The 22,713-nt window shown below is 59.3% G+C and overlaps 14 protein-coding genes across 14 annotated transcripts; 8 read left to right on the top strand and 6 right to left on the bottom strand.

The window, feature by feature from the left end:
• Positions 1–77: 77 nt before the first annotated feature.
• OT_ostta07g04400 (unnamed product) lies at positions 78–630 on the top strand (the record flags this gene model as incomplete). Its single annotated transcript, XM_022983896.1, has 2 exons — positions 78–92; positions 196–630. 2 exons carry the CDS (start codon positions 78–80, stop codon positions 628–630), a joined length of 450 nt encoding a protein of 149 aa, XP_022839518.1.
• Positions 631–691: 61 nt separating this feature from the next.
• On the top strand, positions 692–1,756 carry OT_ostta07g04390 (Signal-recognition particle receptor FtsY; the record flags this gene model as incomplete). Its single annotated transcript, XM_003080484.1, has 1 exon — positions 692–1,756. The coding sequence occupies one exon, from the start codon at positions 692–694 to the stop codon at positions 1,754–1,756; it is 1,065 nt and encodes a 354-aa protein (XP_003080532.1).
• Positions 1,757–1,884: 128 nt separating this feature from the next.
• On the bottom strand, positions 1,885–2,847 carry OT_ostta07g04380 (Domain of unknown function DUF1336; the record flags this gene model as incomplete). Its single annotated transcript, XM_003080483.1, has 1 exon — positions 1,885–2,847. The coding sequence occupies one exon, from the start codon at positions 2,845–2,847 to the stop codon at positions 1,885–1,887; it is 963 nt and encodes a 320-aa protein (XP_003080531.1).
• Positions 2,848–3,095: 248 nt separating this feature from the next.
• On the bottom strand, positions 3,096–5,368 carry OT_ostta07g04370 (Transketolase-like, C-terminal; the record flags this gene model as incomplete). Its single annotated transcript, XM_022983895.1, has 2 exons — positions 3,096–4,820; positions 4,979–5,368. The coding sequence occupies 2 exons, from the start codon at positions 5,366–5,368 to the stop codon at positions 3,096–3,098; spliced, it is 2,115 nt and encodes a 704-aa protein (XP_022839517.1).
• Positions 5,369–5,729: 361 nt separating this feature from the next.
• On the bottom strand, positions 5,730–6,797 carry OT_ostta07g04360 (NAD(P)-binding domain; the record flags this gene model as incomplete). Its single annotated transcript, XM_003080481.1, has 1 exon — positions 5,730–6,797. One exon carries the CDS (start codon positions 6,795–6,797, stop codon positions 5,730–5,732), a length of 1,068 nt encoding a protein of 355 aa, XP_003080529.1.
• A 178-nt stretch (positions 6,798–6,975) lies between these two features.
• On the bottom strand, positions 6,976–8,562 carry OT_ostta07g04350 (Armadillo-type fold; the record flags this gene model as incomplete). The annotated part of the gene is made up of 1 exon (XM_003080480.1): positions 6,976–8,562. The coding sequence occupies one exon, from the start codon at positions 8,560–8,562 to the stop codon at positions 6,976–6,978; it is 1,587 nt and encodes a 528-aa protein (XP_003080528.1).
• Positions 8,563–9,293: 731 nt separating this feature from the next.
• Positions 9,294–10,013, top strand: OT_ostta07g04340 (DNA-binding WRKY; the record flags this gene model as incomplete). The annotated part of the gene is made up of 1 exon (XM_003080479.2): positions 9,294–10,013. The coding sequence occupies one exon, from the start codon at positions 9,294–9,296 to the stop codon at positions 10,011–10,013; it is 720 nt and encodes a 239-aa protein (XP_003080527.2).
• A 73-nt stretch (positions 10,014–10,086) lies between these two features.
• On the bottom strand, positions 10,087–13,320 carry OT_ostta07g04330 (Eukaryotic translation initiation factor 3 subunit A; the record flags this gene model as incomplete). Its single annotated transcript, XM_022983894.1, has 2 exons — positions 10,087–12,951; positions 13,267–13,320. 2 exons carry the CDS (start codon positions 13,318–13,320, stop codon positions 10,087–10,089), a joined length of 2,919 nt encoding a protein of 972 aa, XP_022839516.1.
• Positions 13,321–13,723: 403 nt separating this feature from the next.
• On the top strand, positions 13,724–14,512 carry OT_ostta07g04320 (Basic-leucine zipper domain; the record flags this gene model as incomplete). Its single annotated transcript, XM_022983893.1, has 1 exon — positions 13,724–14,512. One exon carries the CDS (start codon positions 13,724–13,726, stop codon positions 14,510–14,512), a length of 789 nt encoding a protein of 262 aa, XP_022839515.1.
• An 87-nt stretch (positions 14,513–14,599) lies between these two features.
• Positions 14,600–15,166, top strand: OT_ostta07g04310 (Nucleotide-binding, alpha-beta plait; the record flags this gene model as incomplete). Its single annotated transcript, XM_022983892.1, has 1 exon — positions 14,600–15,166. The coding sequence occupies one exon, from the start codon at positions 14,600–14,602 to the stop codon at positions 15,164–15,166; it is 567 nt and encodes a 188-aa protein (XP_022839514.1).
• A 127-nt stretch (positions 15,167–15,293) lies between these two features.
• On the top strand, positions 15,294–16,582 carry OT_ostta07g04300 (P-loop containing nucleoside triphosphate hydrolase; the record flags this gene model as incomplete). The annotated part of the gene is made up of 2 exons (XM_022983891.1): positions 15,294–15,356; positions 15,419–16,582. The coding sequence occupies 2 exons, from the start codon at positions 15,294–15,296 to the stop codon at positions 16,580–16,582; spliced, it is 1,227 nt and encodes a 408-aa protein (XP_022839513.1).
• Positions 16,583–16,849: 267 nt separating this feature from the next.
• On the top strand, positions 16,850–20,151 carry OT_ostta07g04290 (Helicase, C-terminal; the record flags this gene model as incomplete). The annotated part of the gene is made up of 2 exons (XM_022983890.1): positions 16,850–16,999; positions 17,203–20,151. 2 exons carry the CDS (start codon positions 16,850–16,852, stop codon positions 20,149–20,151), a joined length of 3,099 nt encoding a protein of 1,032 aa, XP_022839512.1.
• A 65-nt stretch (positions 20,152–20,216) lies between these two features.
• OT_ostta07g04280 (unnamed product) lies at positions 20,217–21,191 on the bottom strand (the record flags this gene model as incomplete). Its single annotated transcript, XM_003080473.1, has 1 exon — positions 20,217–21,191. The coding sequence occupies one exon, from the start codon at positions 21,189–21,191 to the stop codon at positions 20,217–20,219; it is 975 nt and encodes a 324-aa protein (XP_003080521.1).
• Positions 21,192–21,498: 307 nt separating this feature from the next.
• On the top strand, positions 21,499–22,599 carry OT_ostta07g04270 (Serine/threonine-protein kinase, active site; the record flags this gene model as incomplete). The annotated part of the gene is made up of 1 exon (XM_003080472.2): positions 21,499–22,599. One exon carries the CDS (start codon positions 21,499–21,501, stop codon positions 22,597–22,599), a length of 1,101 nt encoding a protein of 366 aa, XP_003080520.2.
• Between the last annotated feature and the right edge of the window lie 114 nt (positions 22,600–22,713).

The following is a 22,713-nucleotide window of genomic DNA, read 5'->3' as shown; positions in this document are numbered from 1 at the left end:
AGACATCTCCATGGGACATCGATTCGTGCGCACTGTTCGCGCACACGACGCACCGACACGTCGTGTTTTAGTACGCGATGGATGGACGCGTCGCTTCGTTCTGATTTTTTCACGACAGTATTATTCACGACACCGTCGACGCGATGGGAAAATCTATATCCCACCGGTTGGGAGCTCTCAACCGGTGGGATATAGATTTTCCCCACGTGCTCGTTCGTCACCGCGGTGATTCCCGGGATCTGGCTACATCGAGCCTTGTTTCGTGGACACGATCGGTCGTTTCGCACGCGCCCCGAAACAAGGCGGCGTGGATCTGCCGAAATAGAGCCTTGTTTTGGATCTGCCTACATCGAGCCTTGTTTTGGATCTGCCTACATCGAGCCTTGTTTTGGATCTGCCTACATCGAGCCTTGTTTTGGATCTGCCTACATAGAGCCTTGTTTTGGATCTGCCTACATCGAGCCTTGTTTTGGATCTGCCTACATCCAGCCTTGTTTTGGATCTGCCTACATCGAGCCTTGTTTCGTGGACACGATCGGTCGTTTCGCACGCGCCCCGAAACGAGGCTGGATGTCGCCAGATCCCGATTCAAGCGTGTTTTCATCGCTCGACGACGCGCGTTCGGTGTGACGACGTCACGGTCGATGACCTAACCGACGAGCGACATCGCAGTCCTCGACGCACGTCCGCGATGGGTGTCGCGCGCGCGTCGTGGACGACGGGTCTCGTCGTCGATGGGACGCGCGCGCGACGGCGCGAGCGCACGCGCGCGCGAGCGTTCGACGTGGGGAAACTCGCGAAAGTGCTGCGACGGAAGACGGCGAACGATCTCGCGCGCGTGTTCAACGGCGCGGAAAAGACGCGCGAGCGGTTGACGGATGTGAATGATATCTTGGCGCTGTGGCGCGCGAGCGCGCACGAGGAGACGCTGGAGGAGTTGGAGGAGACGCTCTTGGGGGTGGATTTTGGCCCCAAGGCGAGCGCGCGGGTGACGGATGGGGTGCGCGCGCGCGTGGAGCGCGGAGAGTGCGAGACGGGGGAGGACGTGCGACGGGCGCTCAAGGCGTCGATCGTGGACGTGTTGCGATCGGCGGGGGATTCGACGACGATTGGGTTGAACGAGAGGGAGGGGGAGCCGAGCGTGATTATGGTCGTCGGCGTGAACGGCGGGGGGAAGACGACGACGCTCGGAAAGCTGAGTCATCGATTCGCCGAGTCGGGGGCGAAGGTGATGATGGTGCCGGGGGATACGTTTCGCGCCGCCGCGGCGGAACAGCTCGCGACGTGGGCCGAGCGCACGGGGGCGGTGATGAGCGATTCGCCGCCGAACACCAAGCCGGGCGCGGTGTGCTTCAAGGCGGTGGACGAGGCGTGCGCTCGAGGCGACATCGACATCGTGCTGGCGGACACGTCTGGTCGATTGCATAACAACACGCAACTCATGGATGAGCTCGTGGGCGTGCGCAAGTCGATCTCAAAGCGCATGGAGGGTGCGCCGCACGAGGTTCTCCTCGTCTTGGACGGCACCACGGGCTTGAACATGCTGAACCAGGCGCGCGTGTTCGGTGAAGCCGTGGGCGTGACGGGCATCATCCTCACCAAGCTCGACGGTACCGCGCGCGGCGGGGCCGTCGTGAGTGTTGTGGACGAGTTGGGCATCCCAGTAAAATTCATCGGCGTCGGCGAGGCGATGGAGGACTTACAATCCTTCGAAGCCGAGTCCTTCGTCGACGCGCTCTTCCCGGAGGAGGCGTGATTCCCGTGCTTTGTGCTTCTGTAGATGAAACAATAACACGTTGCTTTAATGATACACAAACGCTAAAACTACCCGCACTGGCACCACGAATCAATGAACAATGAATGACAACAATGATTTCTACGAACTTACACCTTTGTGAGCGTTTTTGGTGAAATCTTCCGAAACTTCACCGCGCCCAACACGCGCTCAGGGAGCTCGTCCTCGCCCCGGCCCTCGATCCAAATCGCCACGTCTTCCTCACTCCTGCTCGATAACCCACTGAACGTGTAATACAAATACTTTGCGTACGAATTATCGGCGCAGATACAATCACACTCCAAGTAACGCCCCTCCAGATCCGTTCCTTTGCCTGAGTGAAACACCGTGCGAGCGCGCTTACCGACGAGAACCGGCCGCGTGGGAACTAGTTGCGTCAACATCGCCGGCCCCTTTGTGATCTTGGCGCAAATCTTAATCCGCTCCGAGCGAAACGCGTCGTTATCATTGTCTTCGAGCAAGAATCGTCGAAACAATCTGGCGAACGCGTGATCGGCGTCCAAGCCGGACGCCTCCGCGTCTCGCTCCACCCTCGCCGCCACCTCCGTCGCCGTCGTCGCCGCGTCATCCCCCTCTCCGGTTTCGAACGCTGGTTGGAAATAACACACCAATCCGGCGCCATCGGGATTCACAAACTGAAACACAAACGTCCACGGAACCTTTCTCACGCCGTCTTTACCTCGCTCGTCCCGCTCGGCGTCCAGTTGTTTCCTGAACCAGCTCGCCGCCGTCCTCCGCGCGACGTCCAATCTCTCCCCCTCTTTAAGATCCGATTGATCAAACAGATCGCAGTGTTTCAGAGTCATGAACATCGGTCTCGTCACCGGCGTCTTCGCGCGATCGACGTCGTACGTCTCGGACCGCACGGAGAGCCACGGGCACGAGGTCTCGCTCCAGTGTTGATGTTCCCTCTTGTGCAGACCCAGGGCGTCGCGCACGGCGTCGATCGATCTGCGCACGGCGTCGATCGAGCGTCTGCGCGGTGACGACGGTGGTGACGGTGGGTGCGACGGTGCCGACGCGTCGGTGGAGCGACTGCACGCGGCGCCCATGAGGGGACGGGGCGACGACGGCGCGGATCGACGAAAAAGTGATGCGTCGGTGTCGCGCTCGGTCGCGCGCGACGCCGAGCCGATGAGCGCGCGCGCGGCGCGTCCCTCGAGCTCGAGGGACGGGTCGAGGGCGACGCGCGGGGGAGACTGTGGACGGAGGGATCGAGGTGGGAACGGGGAGGCGGTGAGCATATTAATGAATGATACGTGCACATCACAACGTCCACTACGTCGAAAGAAGAAAAGCTTTAGAAGAGCGCGGCCAGCTTTTCGGCCGTGATGCCGAACTCCTTGTAGAGGATCGGGGCCGGGGCAGACGCACCGAAGTCATCGTGACCGATGGACTTGGCGGCGTACTTCGACCAACCGAAGGTGGTACCCGCCTCGATGGAGGCAGTGTTGGCGTACATGGACTTCGGCAAGACGGAATCTTGGTAAGAGGCCGGTTGGCGCTCGAAGACTTCCCAGCACGGCATGGAGACAACGCGAACCTTCTTACCCTTGGACTCGAGCTCGGCACCAGCCTTGCAGGCGAGCTCGAGTTCGGTACCGGTACCGATGAGGATGACGTCGCACGCTTCGCCAGCCGCGGCGCCTTGGACAACGTACGCACCCTTTTGGGCGCCTTCCATGGAGGTACCCGGCAAGTTCGGGACAACTTGACGAGAGAGCGCCAAGGTGGTCGGAGCACCGTTCATGGAGTTCTCGACGGCCATCTTGTAGCAGGCGGCGGTCTCGTTGCCGTCAGCCGGGCGCATCATGTCCATGCCCGGCATAGCGCGGAAGGACGCGACGTGCTCAATCGGCTGGTGCGTCGGACCGTCTTCACCGACGCCGATGGAGTCGTGCGTCATGACGAAGATGGTACCGGCTTGGGAAAGCGCGGCGATGCGCATGGCACAGCGCATGTAGTCGGAGAAGATGAAGAAGGTGGCGCAGTACGGAATGATACCCGGGGAGTGGAGCTTCATGCCGTTGGCAATGGCACCCATACCGTGCTCACGGACGCCGAAGCGAACGTTGCGCTCGGCCGGAGTGTCCTTTTGGAAGTCACCGAATTGCTTCATCAGCGTCATGTTGGACGGAGCAAGATCGGCGGAGCCACCCATGAAACCCGGGATCGCACCACCGAGGGCGTTGAGCATCGTTTGGGAGTGGATGCGCGTGGCGACACCCTTGTCTTCCGGCGTGAAGGTCGGGAGAGACTTGGCCCAGTCGGCCGGGAGCTTACCGGACATGATGGAGTCGAGTTCAGCGGCGTCTTCCGGGTACTTGCTCTTGTAGGTCGCCCACTTGGCGTTCCACTCAGCTTCGGCGGCGGCGCCCTTTTCGGTGCAGTCCATGGCCTTGGCGACGGCTTCCGGCACTTCGAACTCGCCGTACTTCCACTTCAAGTTCTCGCGGGTGGCGGCAGTTTCATCCTTACCGAGCGGCGCGCCGTGCACGTCGTGGGTGTTGGACTTGTTCGGGGAACCGTAGCCGATGAGCGTCGTCACCTTGATGAGGGACGGGCGCGGGTCAGCCTTGGCGGCGTTCACCGCGGCGCGGATGGCGTCAACGTCCGTGTTACCGTTTTGGACGTGTTGCGTGTGCCAGCCGTACGCGTCGAAGCGGGCTTGGACATCTTCCGTGAAGGAGATGTCGGTGTGGCCGTCGATGGAGATGTGGTTGTCATCGTAGAAGACGATGAGCTTGCCGAGGCCCCAGTGACCGGCGAGGGAGGCGCCTTCGCCAGACATGCCTTCCATGTTGCAACCGTCGCCCATGATACAGTAGGTGTAGTGATCGACAATCTCGCAGTCCGGCTTGTTGAAGCGACCGGCGAGGTGCTTTTCGACCATCGCGAGACCGACGGCGTTACAGATGCCCATACCGAGCGGACCCGTGGTGACTTCGATACCGTCGGTGATGAAGTTCTCCGGGTGACCCGGGGTCTTGGAGTCCCACTGGCGGAACTGCTTGATGTCTTCAATCTGCGTTCGCGTAAAAGTCACATTAACGTCAGTCGTCTCGCTCTTTTGATCCACTCCTCGCGTTCCGCGGGCCCGTCCTCCGGCGTCCCAGAACCAGGGCTTATCCAACTCTCCTCGATCGCGCGTTCTCTCTCGAGTCTTCTCGCGTGCGCACGCACCGAAACGCTCGGGTAACCGGTCAAGTGGAGCAATGAATAATGCAACATGCACCCGTGTCCCGCGGACAACACGAATCGATCGCGGTTGAACCACTTGGTGTTCTTCGGGTTGTGCGTCATCGCCTCGCGGTAAATCACGTAGCCCATCGGCGCGCAACCCATCGGGAGACCCGGGTGACCGGAGTTGCTCTTGTTGATCGCATCGATCGCCAAGAAACGAATGGTATTGATCGAATCGTTCACCGTCTCCGTGGAGACCCCGGCCGGGGCGGCGACCGCGGCCTTGGTGACCACGCGCGCGGAGCGAGCGGCTCGACGGGAGTGAACCTTCGCGTTGAGCTTAGCTCGGAGGGCGACCAGCGCCGGGGCTTGAGCGAGTTGGGAGGACATCGTGGGGATTACGAACGACGAATTCACCGCTCGCGAGGTGCGGGAGTGTGCGGGGCGCGTTCGCGCGCGAGCGATGGACACCTCACCCCGCGAGACGGCGATCACGACGACCCCAGAGGGTGCGGATGAGATCCCTCGGGGGTAAAAACTTGAGTCCTCACCCCTCGGGTGGTGGGGGTCCGTCCGTCCGTCCGTCCTCGCCAGGGTCGTGACGTCGCGCGTCGATGCGTTGGGGACGTGTGCGTCATATGTACGTACAGTGGTATGCTTTTATGCTATCATTAAATGCTATAAATGAAGTCCCCGCACCGACGAGTCGTGATCGACGAGGACCCCCTAAGACACGCGCGAGCGATCGGCATCACGTCGCGATGTGGGCGCTGCCCTTTGGCGCCCACCCGACGGGTCGCTTCTCCGACGCCGAGTACGCGTCGCGAGCGTTGACGCGCGTCATAAAGGTCTCGAAAGAGACGTATTTAGGTGCCCAACCGAGCGCCGTTCGCGTTCGGTCGTTGGACATGACGCGACCGATCGGGCCCTCGGTTTTGGTGAACGACGGCGCGCGCGCGTCGGCGCCGTACGCGCCGCTCTCGACGGCGACGCGAGCGATATCGCCTCGCGTGATCGGAACCCCATCCGTACCGAGGTACACCGCAGACTTCGACCCGTTGTTCATCGCGGCGACGCACAGATCGGCGGCGTCCTCGTAGTGGATCAAGTTCACCAACGCGTCGGCGCGAGAGTCGATCGAAGGCGTCTTGATGAAGTACTTGTGCGCCCCGCGGTCCGAGTGGTACAGACCGGCCAATCGGCAAACAACCCCGCCCGCGTCGAGAACGATGCGCTCTGCCTTGAGCAAGCGATCGACTCGCGGGTTCGTTCCTAAATCGTACGTTTCGCTATCCTCATCGCACGCGTCGCCGCTCTCGTTTTTGTACACCGCGCTCGAGCTCGTAAACGCAAACGCCCCTCCGCCGTTCCAATACCTCAGCGCCGCCTCTACCTCACCCGCGTAATCGTCGCTCCCGCTCGGCGGTGCGCTGAAAATAACGTACGGGAACATCCTGTTCGCACTCGGCTCGTCGTCGTCGAAATCCTTCGTCCGAGGCGACACCCCGATGGACGTCAACCCGGCGTGCGCGTTCGTCGTGTTCGTCTGCCCGACAACGACCGCCCCTGGGTACTTCTCCAACCATACCCTCGCGATTCGCGAACCTAGAACCCCTGGACCGACGATGAGCAAGTCCCGGTCGTGCTCGCGAGCGCCCGGAGGGGTGAACGACGCGCACACGGCGGAAGATGTCGACGCCGCCGCCGCCGCCCTGAAACTCGGAAAGTGCTTTGAAGTGCACGAGCGCTTACGAATGCGCGAAGAGGTTTGGATGACGTTCGTAACGTGCGCGCGGGCGCTCATTAAGGCGTGCGACATGTCGTTCGACGATGGAGGTGAGCGGGCGAGAGTGACGGACGGTGCGTTGTATGCGCGTGACGTGAAAAGAGGGGCCTCCCAGACGTGAATTTACAGGCGCGAGCACTAATGAGAGCGGCGGCGACGGCTCGATCGGGAGCGTGCGATCGCGCGCACGCGTGGAGCGAATCCTAAAACTCTAATGGGTACCGTTTGCGAGCTTTTCGACCTTGGACCAGCGCTGCTGACGCTCTTTTTCGACCTCGGCAAGACGCTCCTTCTCGGCTAACCACTGCTCTCGACACTGGGCAAAGAGCTCGGGATCCATCTCTTGGAGCATCTTTCGGACGTTTATCGTGAGTCCACCGACAACGGGATTCCAGTGATCGGATGCGTTCTTTTCTAAGGCGCCGAAACAGACCGGAAGCAGCGCGTGTCGATGCTGCGCCATCAAGTTGACGATGTAGTCGTTGTTCCACAGGAAGAGCGCACGCTCGGCGACTTGGAAGTGCGTCGAGTTGATGCATAGCGATATCTGCTTGAAAAGCGGAATCATCACCGTCGCGAACTGCGCGCTCTGCGTGAGCTCTAACACCTCCTCCAATTCGCCTAGGGTGAGAACCTCCTTCTGGGAATTTGTCACCGGCCAGTACTTGAGCAAGCCACGAATGACGACGTCAGCCATGCGCGGATCCTTTTCTACAAATTGTGTCACGCAGTATACGAGCTGAGAGTGATACATTCCGACGCATTTCGGCTTATGCAATGGAAGCAAGGCGCGCTTGAGAAACGTTTTGTGCTCCTCCTTGAGCGGGAGCGCGAAACCGTTGATGATGGATCCTAAAATCTCGAGCAACTCCGCGATTCCGTTGTGCTTCTCCGTCTCGTAGATGAAACGGAAGAATATGTTGTTGATCGCTTGTCGGATGAACGGACGATGAATCATGAACTTGCCGTAGATTCTGTGAAGAATCGTTTTCAGGTAATCGCGCTCTCTCGGATCCTCGCTGTCGAACAAGTCGAGAAGCTTGAGCACGAAGAACTGACCAATGTACGGGTTGTCGTTCTTGATGTCCATGTCGTTTGACAGGACGTATCGAAGTAAGAGCTCGTACACGATCTGCAGATGCGGCCAGGCCGGCTCGAGGCTGGGTTCGTCTTCCTCTGGATCAAACATCCCGGCTTTCGCCAGCCCGGTCTGCTCAGAGCTCGACGGCGGGAGCGTGCGGAACAAATTCTGCGCCAACATGAAGTTGATGTGCTCAAGAACCTGATTGTTGAACCGTCCCGGCCCTTGATTGACGTAATCCACGATCTCTATCAACGTCTGTCGCTTGATCTCCTTCTCTCTCGTGTTCGTCGAGGGATCGGAGAAGTCAAAGGAATACGAGCACAACTGCAACTTCTTCACGAAGAGTCCCGGGCGCTCGCTCACGGGAACGTCTCGAAACAGAAACAGCGGCTTGCTCTTATCGTAAAGCGTCTCCATGCTCGGAATCGACCGTCCGCGCACAGACCCATCGCGATTTCCGCCTCCTATCCGTCCACTGAGCGCTCGAAACCCCCCGGCCGCGCTCGCCGCGGCGCCCGCCACGCGATTGAACATCGACCCATCCTCCCGCTTGGCGCCCTCCTTCGACGCCGCGCTCGCGCTCGACCCAGTCCGATCTCTCCCGCCATTCGCCGTCCCAGCCTCATCCGCGCTCGTCGCACCATCTCTCCCGCCCTCTCCGCTCGGCTTGTTCGCTTTCACTAACCCAAACTGCTTCTTTACGTTTTTCAACATGTCGTCTCGCCCCCGAGCGAGGATCGGCGCTCGATCTCACGCGTCCAACGCACCCCTCCGAGCGCGCGCGCGATCTCTCCACCCGGTCGTCCGCGCGCGCGACGACGACCACCCCTCACGTCGTCCCTCACCCCGCGTGCGCCCGCGCCGACCTCCACGCGCGTGGTCTCGCGTCGCCAATCCGTCGCGTCCTCGATCGCGTCCACGATGCTCTCGCACTGAATCCCCAACGTCCCGCGATCGCCCGCCCCCCGATCGCCCGCCCGTCGCCGCCGTCGTCGACCCGCCCTCGACCGACGCTCGACGCGCGCGCCCGTCTCGCTCGACGCGCGCGCCCGTCTCGCTCGCGCGTCGCGTCGCGGCGCGTCAACCGTCGGCGCGCGGGCGTCGGGTGATTTTTGCACCGAGCTTAGGGTTGAGAACATCACCCCGCGCGAGGGTTTATCCGAGCGTCGCACGCGCGCGTCGATCGTGCGACGCGCGTGAATGTACGGCGATCGATCCAAGGGTGAGGGAAAATAGCGTCCCGCGCGGGCGAGGCGAATCGCCGCGCGAGGAGGCGAACGGGCGCCGGGACGCGCGCGCGACGGACGACGACGCGCGCGCGATAAAGGGCGCGGGACGGAGGGGCGCGAGTGAAAGGTGGTATTTTTACCGATCGATCGCGCCGGGTCGAGGGCCGAGGGCGGAGGGCGGGCGAGCACGCGCGCGCGGGAGAGGGATTCGGGAGGATGATTGATATTTTTAGCGATGACGGGACGGCGGACGATGGACGACGGATGCGCGGGACGGCGCGCGCGCGCTCGCCCGTGGATGCGCGCATGTTTGATGAGACGTACGACGGCGTCGAGGAGGACGGGCGAGAGGACGGTGACGGTGGGGGGGGGTGCGAGGCGCGGCGACTTCGGATGCGGAGCTTTGAGAACACGCTCGCGACGCTGTGCGAGGGATTCGTGGACGAGTGCGAGCGGGTCCGACGATGGGAAGTCATGCGCGATCGAGGAGTGATAGTGGTTGATCGAGAGAGGATGCGCGTCGATGCAGATGCCACGGGGCCGGTGAACGCGTCCGCGCGAGAACGGTGCAAGAAGACGAGCGCGGCGCGAGACGAGACGCTAAGGGTGACTCTGAAGACGAGCGAGGAAAAGCTGGACGATGGATTTCGATGGCGAAAATATGGAAATAAAATGCTAAGCGGTCAGCCGCACCCGCGGGCGTATTACAAGTGTACGAGCGGATGCGGAAAGGGATTCTTGCAAAAGCACGTAGAAAGAATCGCGAGCAAAGGAAGAGAGAAGCACCTCTTCTTGGTGACGTATTACGGTCGCTCTCCAGGTTGCGAACAAACGGAGGAACTCTTGGAGGAGTTGTACGAAAACTTTCGCGCGCGCGCGCGATCCGGAGGCGAAAATTTGGTCGACTCGGTACAGATGACGCGACGCAAGTGCTGAGAAATTTGTGATCGATCTGATGTTTCGACTACAATTCAACGGAAACAATAATCGCCGTCTCAATCCTTTTTCTTTACCAACGGCTGCCGCCTCGAGACGGTGGACGGTCGTCTCGACGAGGAGGACGGTATTTACCGTCGTCGTCACCAGATCTAGACGGCGGACGATCGCCGAAGCCACCAGGGCCTCGGGACGGCGGACGATCCTCGAAACCTCGAGAGGGCGGACGGTCGCCGCCACCGCCGCCGCCACGTTCCCATCTACCGCCCGAGGGCTCGCGTCGATCACCGAAACCACCACCACCGCGATCACCGCCGCCACTCCACCGGTCGCCGCCGCCGCGGCCACCGTCGCGGTCGCCGCCGCGCGATGGCTCCCATCGGCTGCCGCCTCGGGGTGGTTCCTCGCGGCGGCGGTCGTCGGAACGATCGCCGAATGCAGCGCTAGCGAATGCGCCCCAACGGTCGTCGCCGCGCGGTTGTTCTTTGGCTCTTCTCGCCGCTTCCTCTTCTTCTTGCTGACGGCGCTTTTCAGCTTGCGCGGCGCGATCGGCTTCGCGCTTTTCGTGCTTGATCGCCGCTTCAATGTCTTGGAGACGCTTGATGTAATCCTTCTTCGCTTGGAGCAGACGCGCGGCTTCCTTTTGCTTCTTCGCCTTCTCGAGTTTTACCAAGTGTTCTTGCTCGCGTGCGGCGAATTCTTCGGCACGGCGAAGCATGATGGCGCGAGCAAACTCAGCTCGAGAGGTGGACATGCGCGCAAGGCGCTGCTTCTCCACCACTTCTGCCTCCCACTTGGCGCGATGCTTCGCCGCCATGGCAACTTGCTGGTCGGCGTGGTACTTCTCATCGTCAACAGAGCGCTCGTTGTACGCCTTTTCGATAAGAGGAATACTCTCTTCTCGTTTCGCACGCTCCACGTGATCCATGCGCTTGGCGAGGGCGTTGAGCGCACGTTCTTGCTCTTGGCGAGCCTTGATCTGCTCTTGGATGGCCTCTTGCATAATGGCGCGTTTGTCCAAGACGACGCCATCCTCGAGAGTGGTCGTCATTTTCTTGCCAGTACGTTTGGCTTGCTCGGCGAGCAGTTCGAGTGCCTCTTGCTTCTCCTTCTCTTCCATCTCGGCACGAATTCTCGCCTCTTCCCGAGTGCGAGCTTCCTGCTCGAGGCGCTTGGCTTCGTTAGCTTCGTGCTTGCGCTGCGCAGCGAGTCGTGCCGCTTCTTCAGCTTTCTCTTTCTCAGCAGCGGCACGCTCAGCCTCCTCCTTACGGCGCTCGATGACAACCTTGCGCGCCAAGGCACGCTTGTGCTCAGCCTCCACAGCGGCGCGGAGCTCAGTGCCGAGAACCCGGGCACCGGTCGCAGGCGTCTTCGGCGCGATCTTGCTCATACCCTCTTGCAAGAGACGAGCAGCACGCGTGAGATGCGTCTTGATAAATCCAGTCTCGAGGCGATCACCCACGAAGTGCATCGATCCTGATGCGTGATCAATCTTCACCGCAATGTAGTCGTTGCGGATGGCTTGCACGAGAATGCGCTCAACCTCGTGGTACGGCATGAACGGCACCGACGACTTGAGGGAATCGATCTTCATAGATTGGAAGACCTTGGATTGCTGGTGTACCATGCGAACGATGCCGAGCGCTCGAAGGCGCGGCAAGAAGGAGTTGAAGTTGAAGGACGAAACCGGCGATGCCTCGCTGACTTCAATCTGCGTGCCTTCAAGGATGTTGAACAAAGCATCGGCGCGCTTGCACAAATCGAGCGGGGAGAAGCTTTGCTCCATGAGCGCGTACAAATTTTTGACATCGTCGTCAACCTTGTTGAGCAAGCCACTGCGCTTAATCTCAGCCACCAAAAGGTCGCGGGACAACACGTCATCGACATTGCGGTTGCTGTCGACGAAATAGCCAAGGAGACTTGCCATACGAGAATCACGGTCGAGCTGCTGTTCGCTATCGAGTTCACCGAACATGGACTTTTCCTTGTAAGGCGTGATCGACATCGCGGCCAAGACGACGCCAGAGGCCAGAGCGCGCTCGTCCTCGGGCGTCAAGCTTCGGTTGTACATCTTGCTCACCGAGTACAACTTCATCCAGGCGTACGCCGCGTGGAGGTAGTTCTTACCGACCCAGAAGATCTCCGTCAACTTGGCAAAGTAGAGCGCCATCATTTGTGGCTTAGGCGACCGACGAAGCATGAGCATCAATCCGTGAATGTCTTCAACCGAACGGAATGCCTCTTGCCACATTTCAAGCGTCGTCGCCGCCTTGAGCTGCTCAAAGCGCACCTCCATGTACAGGCTCTGCGTTTCCGGCAGCGTCAGGTCCGGTCGATCGCGCATGTCCTTGTACTTAATCATGTTGTTCAAGTGCGATCGGAGCAAATCGCACACGCGCCTAAACTCGGTCGTGCGCTTGTGCTTCAAGCAAAAGTTGAGCGCATCCTTCACAACCATGGCGTACAGCGCCTCGAGCTTGTTGTTGTTCCGCAAAATGTCGAGCAAGTTGCGGTAGGTCTCCCACAAAAACTTGAACCACGGTGTGACGACTTCCGCAGCCGTCGGTTCAGCCTCGTGGTCGAGCTCGTACGCCTTCATCAATAGCGCCTCGGGCGTGAACTCTGACTCGAGATCGACCCCAGCGTCGAGCGTCGAGCCAAACTCCTCCTGCGCGGACTCCGCCTTCTCCGTCGAAAGCTTCAAGAACCGCTTGACCACCTCCTCCAACGACTGTACGTTTACCAAAAGGCACGTATTCCTGTACTGCATCAACCCATCCTTACACAATCGCCCCTTCTTAAGCTCCACGCACAGCTCGACGTACTTGAACATGACCTCCTCCAGCACCTTGGTCCACGTCCGGTTTCGCCGATTCGTCACAATCTCGTGCAACGCCTGCAGCGCCGCCTGCTTCTGCCCGACATTGATCAGCTCCTCCTACGACGCGTCGAAAACAAACGCACATCCCCATTCGTCAGTCTCTCGTCTCTCTCGCTTCGCCCGTCTTCGCGCGACCCTCGTCCCGTCGCCCTCGTCCGCCCCCACCGCATCCGTCTCCCCGTCGCGGCCGTCATCCAACGACGCCGCGACGGACGACATCCCCACCCGTGCCATCGGTGACCATCGCGCGCGTCGTCATCGGCATCGTCGCCACCGCGTCGGACGATCGCGTCGTCGCGATGGGAAAACCTCAGATCCCCATCGCTCGCCCAGTCATTCGCATCCATCGTCTCCCGCGCGTCGTCGACGCACCGCGCGCTTGATCGCGTTCTCCGGTCGCGCAAAGTTCCCGACGTATCGCGACATCGCCCCCGCGCGCGTCGTCGTCTCGCCCGTCGCGGGCGATCGCGCAGCCGCCGGGTTTTGGTCGGCGCGATCTCGATTTTTATCGTGCGTCAACCCTAGAATACAATACGTCGAGCACACCCATCTCGACGACCCCGGATGGGACGCATCATGGGTGTCACGCACGGCCTTGGAAAACTTTATATATATATCGCCCCTGTCGAGGCGTCCCTCGGAGACCGACGGGTCATGAACGGTCACATATCACAACACATCGTGTCTTCGAGCACGCTCGGATCGTGACTCGTGACACCGCATCGACGACCGGGTGTTCATTACACCTCGTGAAAATTCGTGAAAACCGCCCAGGGCCGTCGCGAGGTGCGCTCGACGACGCGCGGGAGACGCCACCGCGCGCGGCGAAATGGACGCAGCGACGACGACGCGACGCGAGCGCGCGCTCTCGGACGCGTGCTTGGACCAGAGCGCGGCGTGGGCGCTGGGGGTGCGCCGCGTGGTGGGCGATGGGGGCGGGGAGGGCGCGACGATGGAGACGACGACGCGAGCGATCGCGCGCGTGGTGATCGACGCGAGCGCGTCGCGGGCGCGGACGAGTCACACCGGGTTTTCGACCACGATGCGCGCGCGGGAGAAATCGCTGAGCGAGGTGGATGCGGATGGGTGGATTTTGAACTCGGTCGAGGAGGAACCGACGGGGTCCGAGACGAGCGGGCGCGCGGAACGCGAGCCGTCGACGGAGGAAGAGAAGAGAGAGCGCAGGATGCAAGCGAATCGTTTGTCGGCGGCGAAATCGAGGATGAAGAAGATGCGAAGGGTGGTGGAACTCGAGCATGCGTGCGATATAAAGGCTGCGAACGTGAACGCCCTGAGAACGGCGGTGGAGACGCTAAAGACGCAGCTCGCCGAGTTAAAAGCGCGAAACGCCGAGCTGAGATTGATGGATTCGGCGAGCTCGATGATTTCAGAGGGGGTTGGAATGCGATCGAGCGCATCGATGGATCTTCTCACAGCGATAAGCGACGTGCCGACGCCGTCGGCGGAGATGCGCATCGACGAGAAGGATTTCGCCGACGTGGACTCACCGATGGTGACGAGTAGACTAGAGCGCACGGAGTCGATCGAGCGCGTGTTCAACAGCGAGGAATTCTTCTCGAGCCCGCCTCCGAAGAGCAGCTCTTCGATACATCCGTGACGCAATACCATAATATCCATCTTCCGCTTTGTAATACTGTATCAACACAATGCGCGCTCCGGTCCGAGGCGTCCTCCACTCCTCGACATGGGCGAGGTGGACAAGACCGAGGTCTACCTCCGGTACCTCCCTCGAAGCGCCACGGAGGAACAGATCAGGGAATTAGTGAAAGGATGCGGAACGATCAAACGGGTTTGGATCGGTAAGGACAGGGACACCGGCGAGTGCAAGGGATTCGCCTTTGTCAACTTCTCAAAGAACAGAGAGGCTCGGGAGTGCGTATTACGATGTAACGAGCACCCGAGGAACTACCTGGACGGGAAACACGTCGTTTTCGAACACGCCAAGGCGTGGGAGGGTAACACGAAACCGGAGAAGTCGAGCGAGCGCGACGGAGGCGGAGGCGGAGGCAGAGGCGGCGGCTCGCGCGCGAGCGGAGGCAGAGGCGACGCGAAATCGAGCGAGAACGGGAACAAGGTTCACGATGGGAAGGTTCGCAAAAAGGTGCACTCGAAGAATCGCTTAGGGGCGAAGGCGAGGCAGAGGGCGAAGAAGCGCGCGGCGAAGGAGGCGGCGGGCGGCGGCGACGTGCGCCCAAACGAACATTCGCTCGCGGTCGCCGCCCCGAAGTCAACGAGTGTACGCGTGTTGTAAATGAGTAGACGTTTCTATTGAATCTCTCGCTTCGCGGCGGCGGCGTCAACGATTGCCTTCGATCCGAGCGCTCGAAGAGCCAAAGCCTCAGACCGCGTCGCTCGGGACTCGATTGAAATCGCTCGCGATGGGGATCTTGGAGAAAATCAAGGACATCGAGCTGGAGATGAGCCGTACGCAGAAGAATAAGGTGCGCTCGAGCGCTTGAGCGCCCGTAAACGCGCACTGACTTTGATTGTTTGTCAACCGCAGGCCACTGAGGGTCACCTGGGAATCTTAAAGAGCAAGCTCGCCAAGCTTCGAACGGAGCTCCTGAACCCGCCGAAAGCGGCAGGGGGTCCGGGTGAGGGCTTTGATGTCGTCAAGTACGGTCACGGACGCGTGGCGCTGATAGGTTTTCCGTCGGTGGGGAAATCAACGCTTCTGAGCCAATTGACAGGGACGGAGAGCGAGGCTGCGGCGTACGAGTTCACAACGCTCACGTGCATTCCAGGGGTGATACATTACAACGACGCGAAGATACAACTGTTAGATTTACCCGGGATCATCGAGGGCGCTTCGGAGGGTAAGGGTCGAGGCCGTCAGGTCATCGCCGTGGCGAAATCGAGCGACTTGATTTTGATGGTGCTCGACGCGTGCAAGAGTGAGGCGGCGAATTCGCGATACGCGCACAAAGATATACTCACACGGGAATTAGAGGCGGTGGGACTGAGATTGAATCAAAAGCCGCCGGGGATTTATTGGAAGAAGAAAAAGGCGGGAGGGGTGCAGGTGAACAGCGTTGTCCCAGGCGGGTTGACAAAGATTGATGAAAGGACGGTGATAAAAGTCTTGCAGGAGTACAAGATTCATCACGCCGAGGTACTGTTTCGCGAAGATTGCACCGTCGATCAATTGATCGACGTCCTTGAGGGGAACAGAAAGTACGTTCGGTGCCTTTACGTGTACAACAAGTGCGATGCGCTCACCATCGAGGAGGTGAACAATCTTGCGAGACGACCCGACTCTGTGTGCATCTCTTGCTATATGAACCTCGGGATGGAGTACTTACTGAAGCGCGTGTGGGACGCTATGGGACTCGTTCGCGTGTACACGAAAAAAATGGGCGAGAAGGCTGATTTTGAGGAGCCCGTCGTCCTGAGCGATGCCCGCGGCGGCATCTCCGTGAAACACTTCTGCTCGCAGCTCCACGCCGACCTCCCCGATCAGCTCAAGTACGCCCTCGTCTGGGGCACGAGTCCGAAGCACATGGGCCAGAGATGCGGGCTGAAGCACCGTCTTGACGACGAAGACGTCGTGCAAATCGTCAAGAGCGATCTTCATCTGAACGAGGGGGTCGGTCGTTTCAGCACCAAGAAGCGAAACGACCCGGCGCGCATCCAGGACCGAGTCAAGAAGGAAAAGCTCAAGACGTAACGACTAAAAGCTGAGCACCAGATCCTAGAGGTCGACTCGATCGCGTCCATCGAGACGCGTGTAACATCATTAGCCTCAGTAGCGACTCGTTTCGTCTTCCCGTCGGCGCGCCTATTTCAAACTCTGTCCCATCGCTCGAGTCATGATTCGTCGATACCCTCAAGTCAACCCATCGGCTCGGCTCGAGCGTCACGACGCGACGCACGCTCGTCGTCCGCACCTCGCGCGAGCCCTCACGGCGTCCCGCTCGAGTCCATCGCGGTGAAGATGAGCGCCGACGCGAACGCGAACGTGGACGAACACATCGATCCCGAGGACGAGATCGCGTTCGAAGACGCGGGAGACGATGACCGGGACACGGCGAACGGGACGCCGACGAGCGACTACGACTCCGACGCGGATTACGCCGCGGATGAGGTGCGTTGGGAGGTCACCGACGGTGATTTCCGTCGCGTGCCGGCGTGAAGGGGCGATCGTCGCGGTGATGGTGACGGAGAGCGCGCGATCTGAGACGAGAGACCCTTTTGAAATCTCCGAGAGCGCGGGGCGTCGGTTTCGCGAGAGAGATGGAGCGAAAAGGAACGAAGACTGACGGTAAGGCGATCGCGTCGCGCGCGTAGGATCATCCGATGTCGCCCGGGGTGAAGGAAGTGGCCAAGGCGGAGCGAGAGCGCTTACGAGCGCTCAAGCGAGAGCAGCAGGCGGAGCTCGAGCGGGTTCGTGAGGATCAGAACAAGGCGATCGCACAGGATAGCAAGGCTGGGAAGTGGAAGTACCTGCTGGCGCAGACCGAGGTGTTCGCACATTTCTTGTCGGGGACTAAGGCGGCGAAGGAAGCGGCGAACAAGGGGAAGCGTGGTAAAAACAAGAGCCACGCTGCGGAGGAGTCGGAGGACGCTGAGCTTGTTGAACACGCAGAGGATTACCAAGCGGTTCGTTTGACGGTGCAGCCGAGCTGCATCAAGTTTGGTAAGATGCGAGAGTACCAGCTCGCCGGTCTCAACTGGATGATTCGTCTGTTCGACCACGGGATCAACGGCATCTTGGCTGACGAAATGGGTCTCGGTAAGACGCTGCAAACGATTTCTCTTCTCGGTTACCTGCACGAGTATCGTGGCATCACCGGACCTCATATGGTCGTTGTCCCTAAATCCACGCTTGGCAACTGGATGAACGAGTTCAAGCGCTGGTGCCCGGTGATTCGTACTTTCAAGTTTCACGGGAACGCCGAGGAGCGCGAGGCGCTCAAGGCCAAGTACTTGGTTCCAGGTGGTTTCGACGTGTGCGTGACTTCTTATGAGATGGTCATCAAGGAAAAGAACGCCCTTAAAAGGTTCCACTGGAGATACATCATCATCGACGAGGCTCACCGCCTGAAGAACGAAAACTCGCGCCTCTCCCTCGTCCTCCGAACCATGAGCGCGAACAACCGAATGCTCATCACGGGTACGCCGCTTCAGAACAACCTCCATGAGCTGTGGGCTCTGCTCAACTTCTTGCTTCCAGAGGTGTTCGGTAACGCCGGGCAGTTCGAAGAGTGGTTTGGTAACGTTGAGGATGGCGAGGAAGGTGGATCTGACGCCGTTGTACAGCAACTTCATAAGGTTCTGCGACCCTTCTTGCTGCGACGACTCAAGACCGAGGTTGAGACCAGTCTGCCGCCAAAAAAGGAAACGATTCTCAAGATTGGGATGACTGAGATGCAAAAGACGTTCTACAAGCGCATTTTACAGAAGGACATCGATATCGTAAACAGTGGCGCCGACAGATCTCGCCTCCTGAATATCGTCATGCAGCTCAGAAAGTGCTGCAACCACCCGTACTTGTTCCAAGGCGCCGAGCCCGGCCCGCCGTACATCACGGGTGATCACCTAATCGAGAGCTCTGGTAAGCTCGCGCTTTTGGACAAGCTTCTTCCTCGTCTAATGGAACGTGGCAGCCGAGTTTTGATTTTCTCTCAGATGACTCGTTTGCTTGACATTTTGGAAGACTACATGATGTACCGCAGATATCAATACTGCCGCATTGATGGGAGCACCGACGGCGAGACTCGGGAAAATCACATCGACGCCTTCAACAAGGAAGGTTCTGAGAAGTTTGCGTTCTTGCTTTCGACGCGTGCCGGGGGCTTGGGTATCAACCTTGCGACCGCCGATACCGTCATCATCTACGATAGCGACTGGAACCCGCAAATGGATCTTCAAGCGATGGATCGTGCGCACCGCATCGGTCAGAAGAAGGAGGTACAAGTGTTCCGCTTCTGTACCGATGGTTCCGTTGAGGAGAAGGTGATCGAGAAGGCGTACAAGAAGCTCGCACTCGATGCTCTCGTCATTCAGCAAGGTCGACTGCAAGAAAACAAGAAGAATCTCGGTAAGGATGAACTCCTGTCCATGGTTCGATTCGGCGCTGAAAAGATTTTTGACTCGTCCAGTACCGCCGTCACTGAAGAAGACATCGACGCCATCATGGCTCGTGGTGAGGAAGAGACGAAGGCTCTTAACAGCAAGATGCAAGGTTTCACGGAGAAGGCAATCCAGTTCTCTATGGGTGCTGAGAACTCGCTGTACGAGTTTGCAGACGAAGAAGACAAGCCAGCTGCGCTGCCAGAGGGCATCGACATGAAGACAATCATTAGTAGCAACTGGATCGATCCGCCGAAGCGCGAACGCAAGAAGAACTATAACGAAACTGATTACTACCGCAACGCGATGGCTCAATCCGCTCGCCCAGCGAAGGCTGCCGGACCCAAGATTGCCAAGCTGCAGCAAATGAACGATTTCCAATTCTACAACACGTCGCGCATCCAAGAAATCTATGACAAGGATGTCAGACGCAAGACGTACGAGTGGAACAAGGAAAACGAGAAGAAGAAAGATGATCAGGAAGCTCCAGTCGAGGAGAAAGAAGAGCCCAACGCTCCTCAGCCAATCACGGACGAAGAGAAGGCCGAGATGGACACCTTGCTGAACCAAGGTTTCACGGAGTGGAGTCGACGAGATTTCCAGGCTTTCTGCCGCCTCAGTGAAAAGTACGGTCGCGATTCGTTGGACTCCATCGCGAGCGAGCTGGAAGGAAAGACGTTGAAGGAAGTCAAGGATTACGCCGCCGTGTTCTGGCAACGTTATAAGGAAGTCGCCGATCACCAGCGCATCATCAGTAACATCGAAAAGGGTGAGCAAAAGATCCAGCGTCAGCACGACATGCTCAAGGCTGTGCGCGAAAAGATCGCCATGTACAAGAACCCTTGGCGTGAGCTCAAGATAACGTACGGTCCGAACAAGTTCAAGTCGTTCACTGAGGAGGAAGACAGGTTCTTGTTGTGCTCCATCCCAGAGGTGGGTTTCGGCAACTGGGACGAACTCAAGGCACAAATTCGCCAACATTGGCAGTTCCGCTTTGATTGGTTCATCAAGAGTCGAACGCCGAAGGAGCTCGGGCGCCGCGTCGAGACGTTGATTTCGCTCATAGAGAAAGAGAGCACGCAAACAGACAAGAAGCGCGACGCAGACACGGAGGCCAACGACGATGACTCGGCGAAAAAGCCGAAGACTGAAATCGAAGCGTAGAAGAGTATAGACTCATTTCCTTTTAATTGAGAGAAGTTACACATTGTTGTCATAAAAAACCTTGCTCATCGAGAAATGGCGTTGGACGTGGGGGTCATGAAGTCGTCGGCTTCGACCGCAGTTAGAACACCGCCTCGTGGCGAGACAAGCTTTGCGATTGGCGACGAGACGCTCTTTTCAAAAGTCAAGCATTCACCGAATTCGATCGATCTCTCGGTACCGATGACCTTCGTCGCGGGTGTGGACGCTGTACGGCTGGCGTGCACCAGATCGGTGGCTTTTTGCATGACCTTCGCGGCGCGTTGAGCGCCGGTGTTGGTCAGCTTGCCGAGCGCCGCTCGCGTGGGCGTTGTCGGTCGGTATGGCGAAGCGATCGGCTTGACGTGCGTTACCTTTTGAAAACGCTCGTTCTTCGTCGCCGCAACGAATTTTCCGCAGTTCGCGAGCATCAAAAGTCGTGTAGAGTCAGCCACGGCGAGTCGAGGATTGTACTCCCACTCGCACTCCTCCAGGCGCACCTCGTCGTGCTTCTTCTCCTCGCGTGGAGCCTCAGGCGGGATCACCTCGATCGTCACCTCGTTGTCCATGTCCGCTACGAGTCCGATGACCTCGGCTAAGAAGTCCTGCGGAGTCTTCTCCCGATACGTCACCAATTCGTCCCGCCACTTGCGAACCACCAACTGATGTCTCTCGGTGACTTCTTGCAAGTCACTCTTGAGCACCGTCACCGAGTCCCTCAACTCTGTGTTCTCGACGCGCATATTCGACTTTGCTCGCTCCATCTCCTCTAAAACACGTTCGATCGCGTTCTTCTCTCGCATCGCGCTCTCCAATCGCTCCTCCGCCAGGCGCGCTTTATCCGCCATGTCTTTCAGCATGTCCTCCAAGCCCGCCACGCGCGCCGACGACGCCGCGTTGCGCGCCTCCTCGTCGAACATCGACGCCCCCGTTCGCGATCTTCGTCCATTGCCTCTATTTTTCTTCACGTTGATCACCACCGTGCCCACCGCCGCGGCGCCGAGGACGAAGACGGCCACCATGACGTTTGAGCGATGCACCAGGGGAACGAGGACACGAACCGTCGGAAATCGCAGAAACCGTCCCCCACGCGCACCGCGTCTCACTCGCGGACGATTGTGACTGCTCGGTTCGGATGCGAGATCGCACGTCGTCGTCGCCGTCGCGGTCGTCGACCGGCGTCGCGCGCGCGACCGCGGGTGCGGCGCGCGGGGCGTCGCCACGCCGGTCCGGTGATTTTGCATCAGCGCCCCACTGGTTTGTGTCATTGAGACGACGCGCGGACACGCCGCCGAGCGACACGCGCCCCGCGGTCGTCGTCGCGCGCCCATGGGGGCGCCTCGCTCCCCCGGGGGGGCGCGCGCGAGCGATGACGACGCGCGTGGTCGTCCGAGCGCCCCGGATGAGCTGAAGAATTACGAGAAACTGGGTCGAATCGGTGAAGGGACGTACGGTGTGGTGTACAAGGCGCGATGCCGAGCGACGAACGAAATCGTCGCCTTGAAGCGCGTTCGGATGGATCGCGAGCGGGACGGGATGCCGCTCACGTCGTTGCGTGAGATTAAAATATTACAGCGGTGCGCGCACGAGAACGTGATCTCGCTGAAGCGGGTGATTCAGGGAGAGACGCCGTCCAACGTATTCTTAGTGTTCGAGTACTGCGAGCACGAAATGGCGCGGTTGATAGATTTCGTCAAGACGAAGTTCACGACGAGCGAGGTGAAATCGTTGATGATGCAAACGTTGCGGGCGGTGGAGTACTTGCACGAGAGAAAGGTGTTTCACAGGGATTTGAAGCTGAGTAATTTGTTGCTGAACCAACGCGGGGAGTTGAAGCTGTGCGACTTTGGCTTGGCGCGGACGTATGATCCGATCGAGGCGGGGATTTACACGCCCAAGGTGGTGACGCTTTGGTATCGAGCGCCCGAGCTCTTGTTCGGCGAGGAGCAGTACACGGCGGCGATAGACATGTGGTCGTGCGGGTGCGTGTTTGCCGAGTTTCTGAAGCACGCGCCGCTGTTCCCAGCGTCGACGGAGATCGAGCTCATGCAGATGATTTGCGCGTTGCTGGGTAATCCGAACTCAAACATTTGGCCGGGATGGGATTCTCTTCCACACGCGAAAAGTTTCAAATTTCCAGAGCAGCCGTATAACTTTTTGGAGCTCAACTTTCCGTCGCTCTCTCCCGCGGGCGTGGATCTGCTCGACGGCTTGCTAACGTACGATCCAGGGAAACGACTCACGGCGAAGGAGGCACTGGCACACGAGTACTTCAAAGAGATGCCACCTCCGAAGTCGCCGGCGGAGATGCCGACGTTTCCGAGCACGCACAACACGAGCTCGTCGCGCTCCCGTCGCGCTGCCGAAGACAATGATCGCAGCAAGCGCCAGCGCGGCGCGTTGGACGATCGCATCGCCGCCGTCTTTTAGAGAATCAGTTTGTATTGAGATTAGGAATAGTATAGTAGCGACATGCGTACATCTGTTATTTCACATCATGGTGTTTATGCGATCGCGCTGCGTGCTTGAGTGTTTTCAAAAAAA

This window comes from Ostreococcus tauri (assembly GCF_000214015.3).
Source record: "Ostreococcus tauri WGS project CAID00000000 data, contig chromosome 07, whole genome shotgun sequence".
NCBI lineage: Eukaryota > Viridiplantae > Chlorophyta > Mamiellophyceae > Mamiellales > Bathycoccaceae > Ostreococcus > Ostreococcus tauri.
The sequence above is the reverse complement of the archived record's forward strand: the minus strand, read 5'-3'. Positions and strand labels throughout refer to the sequence as shown.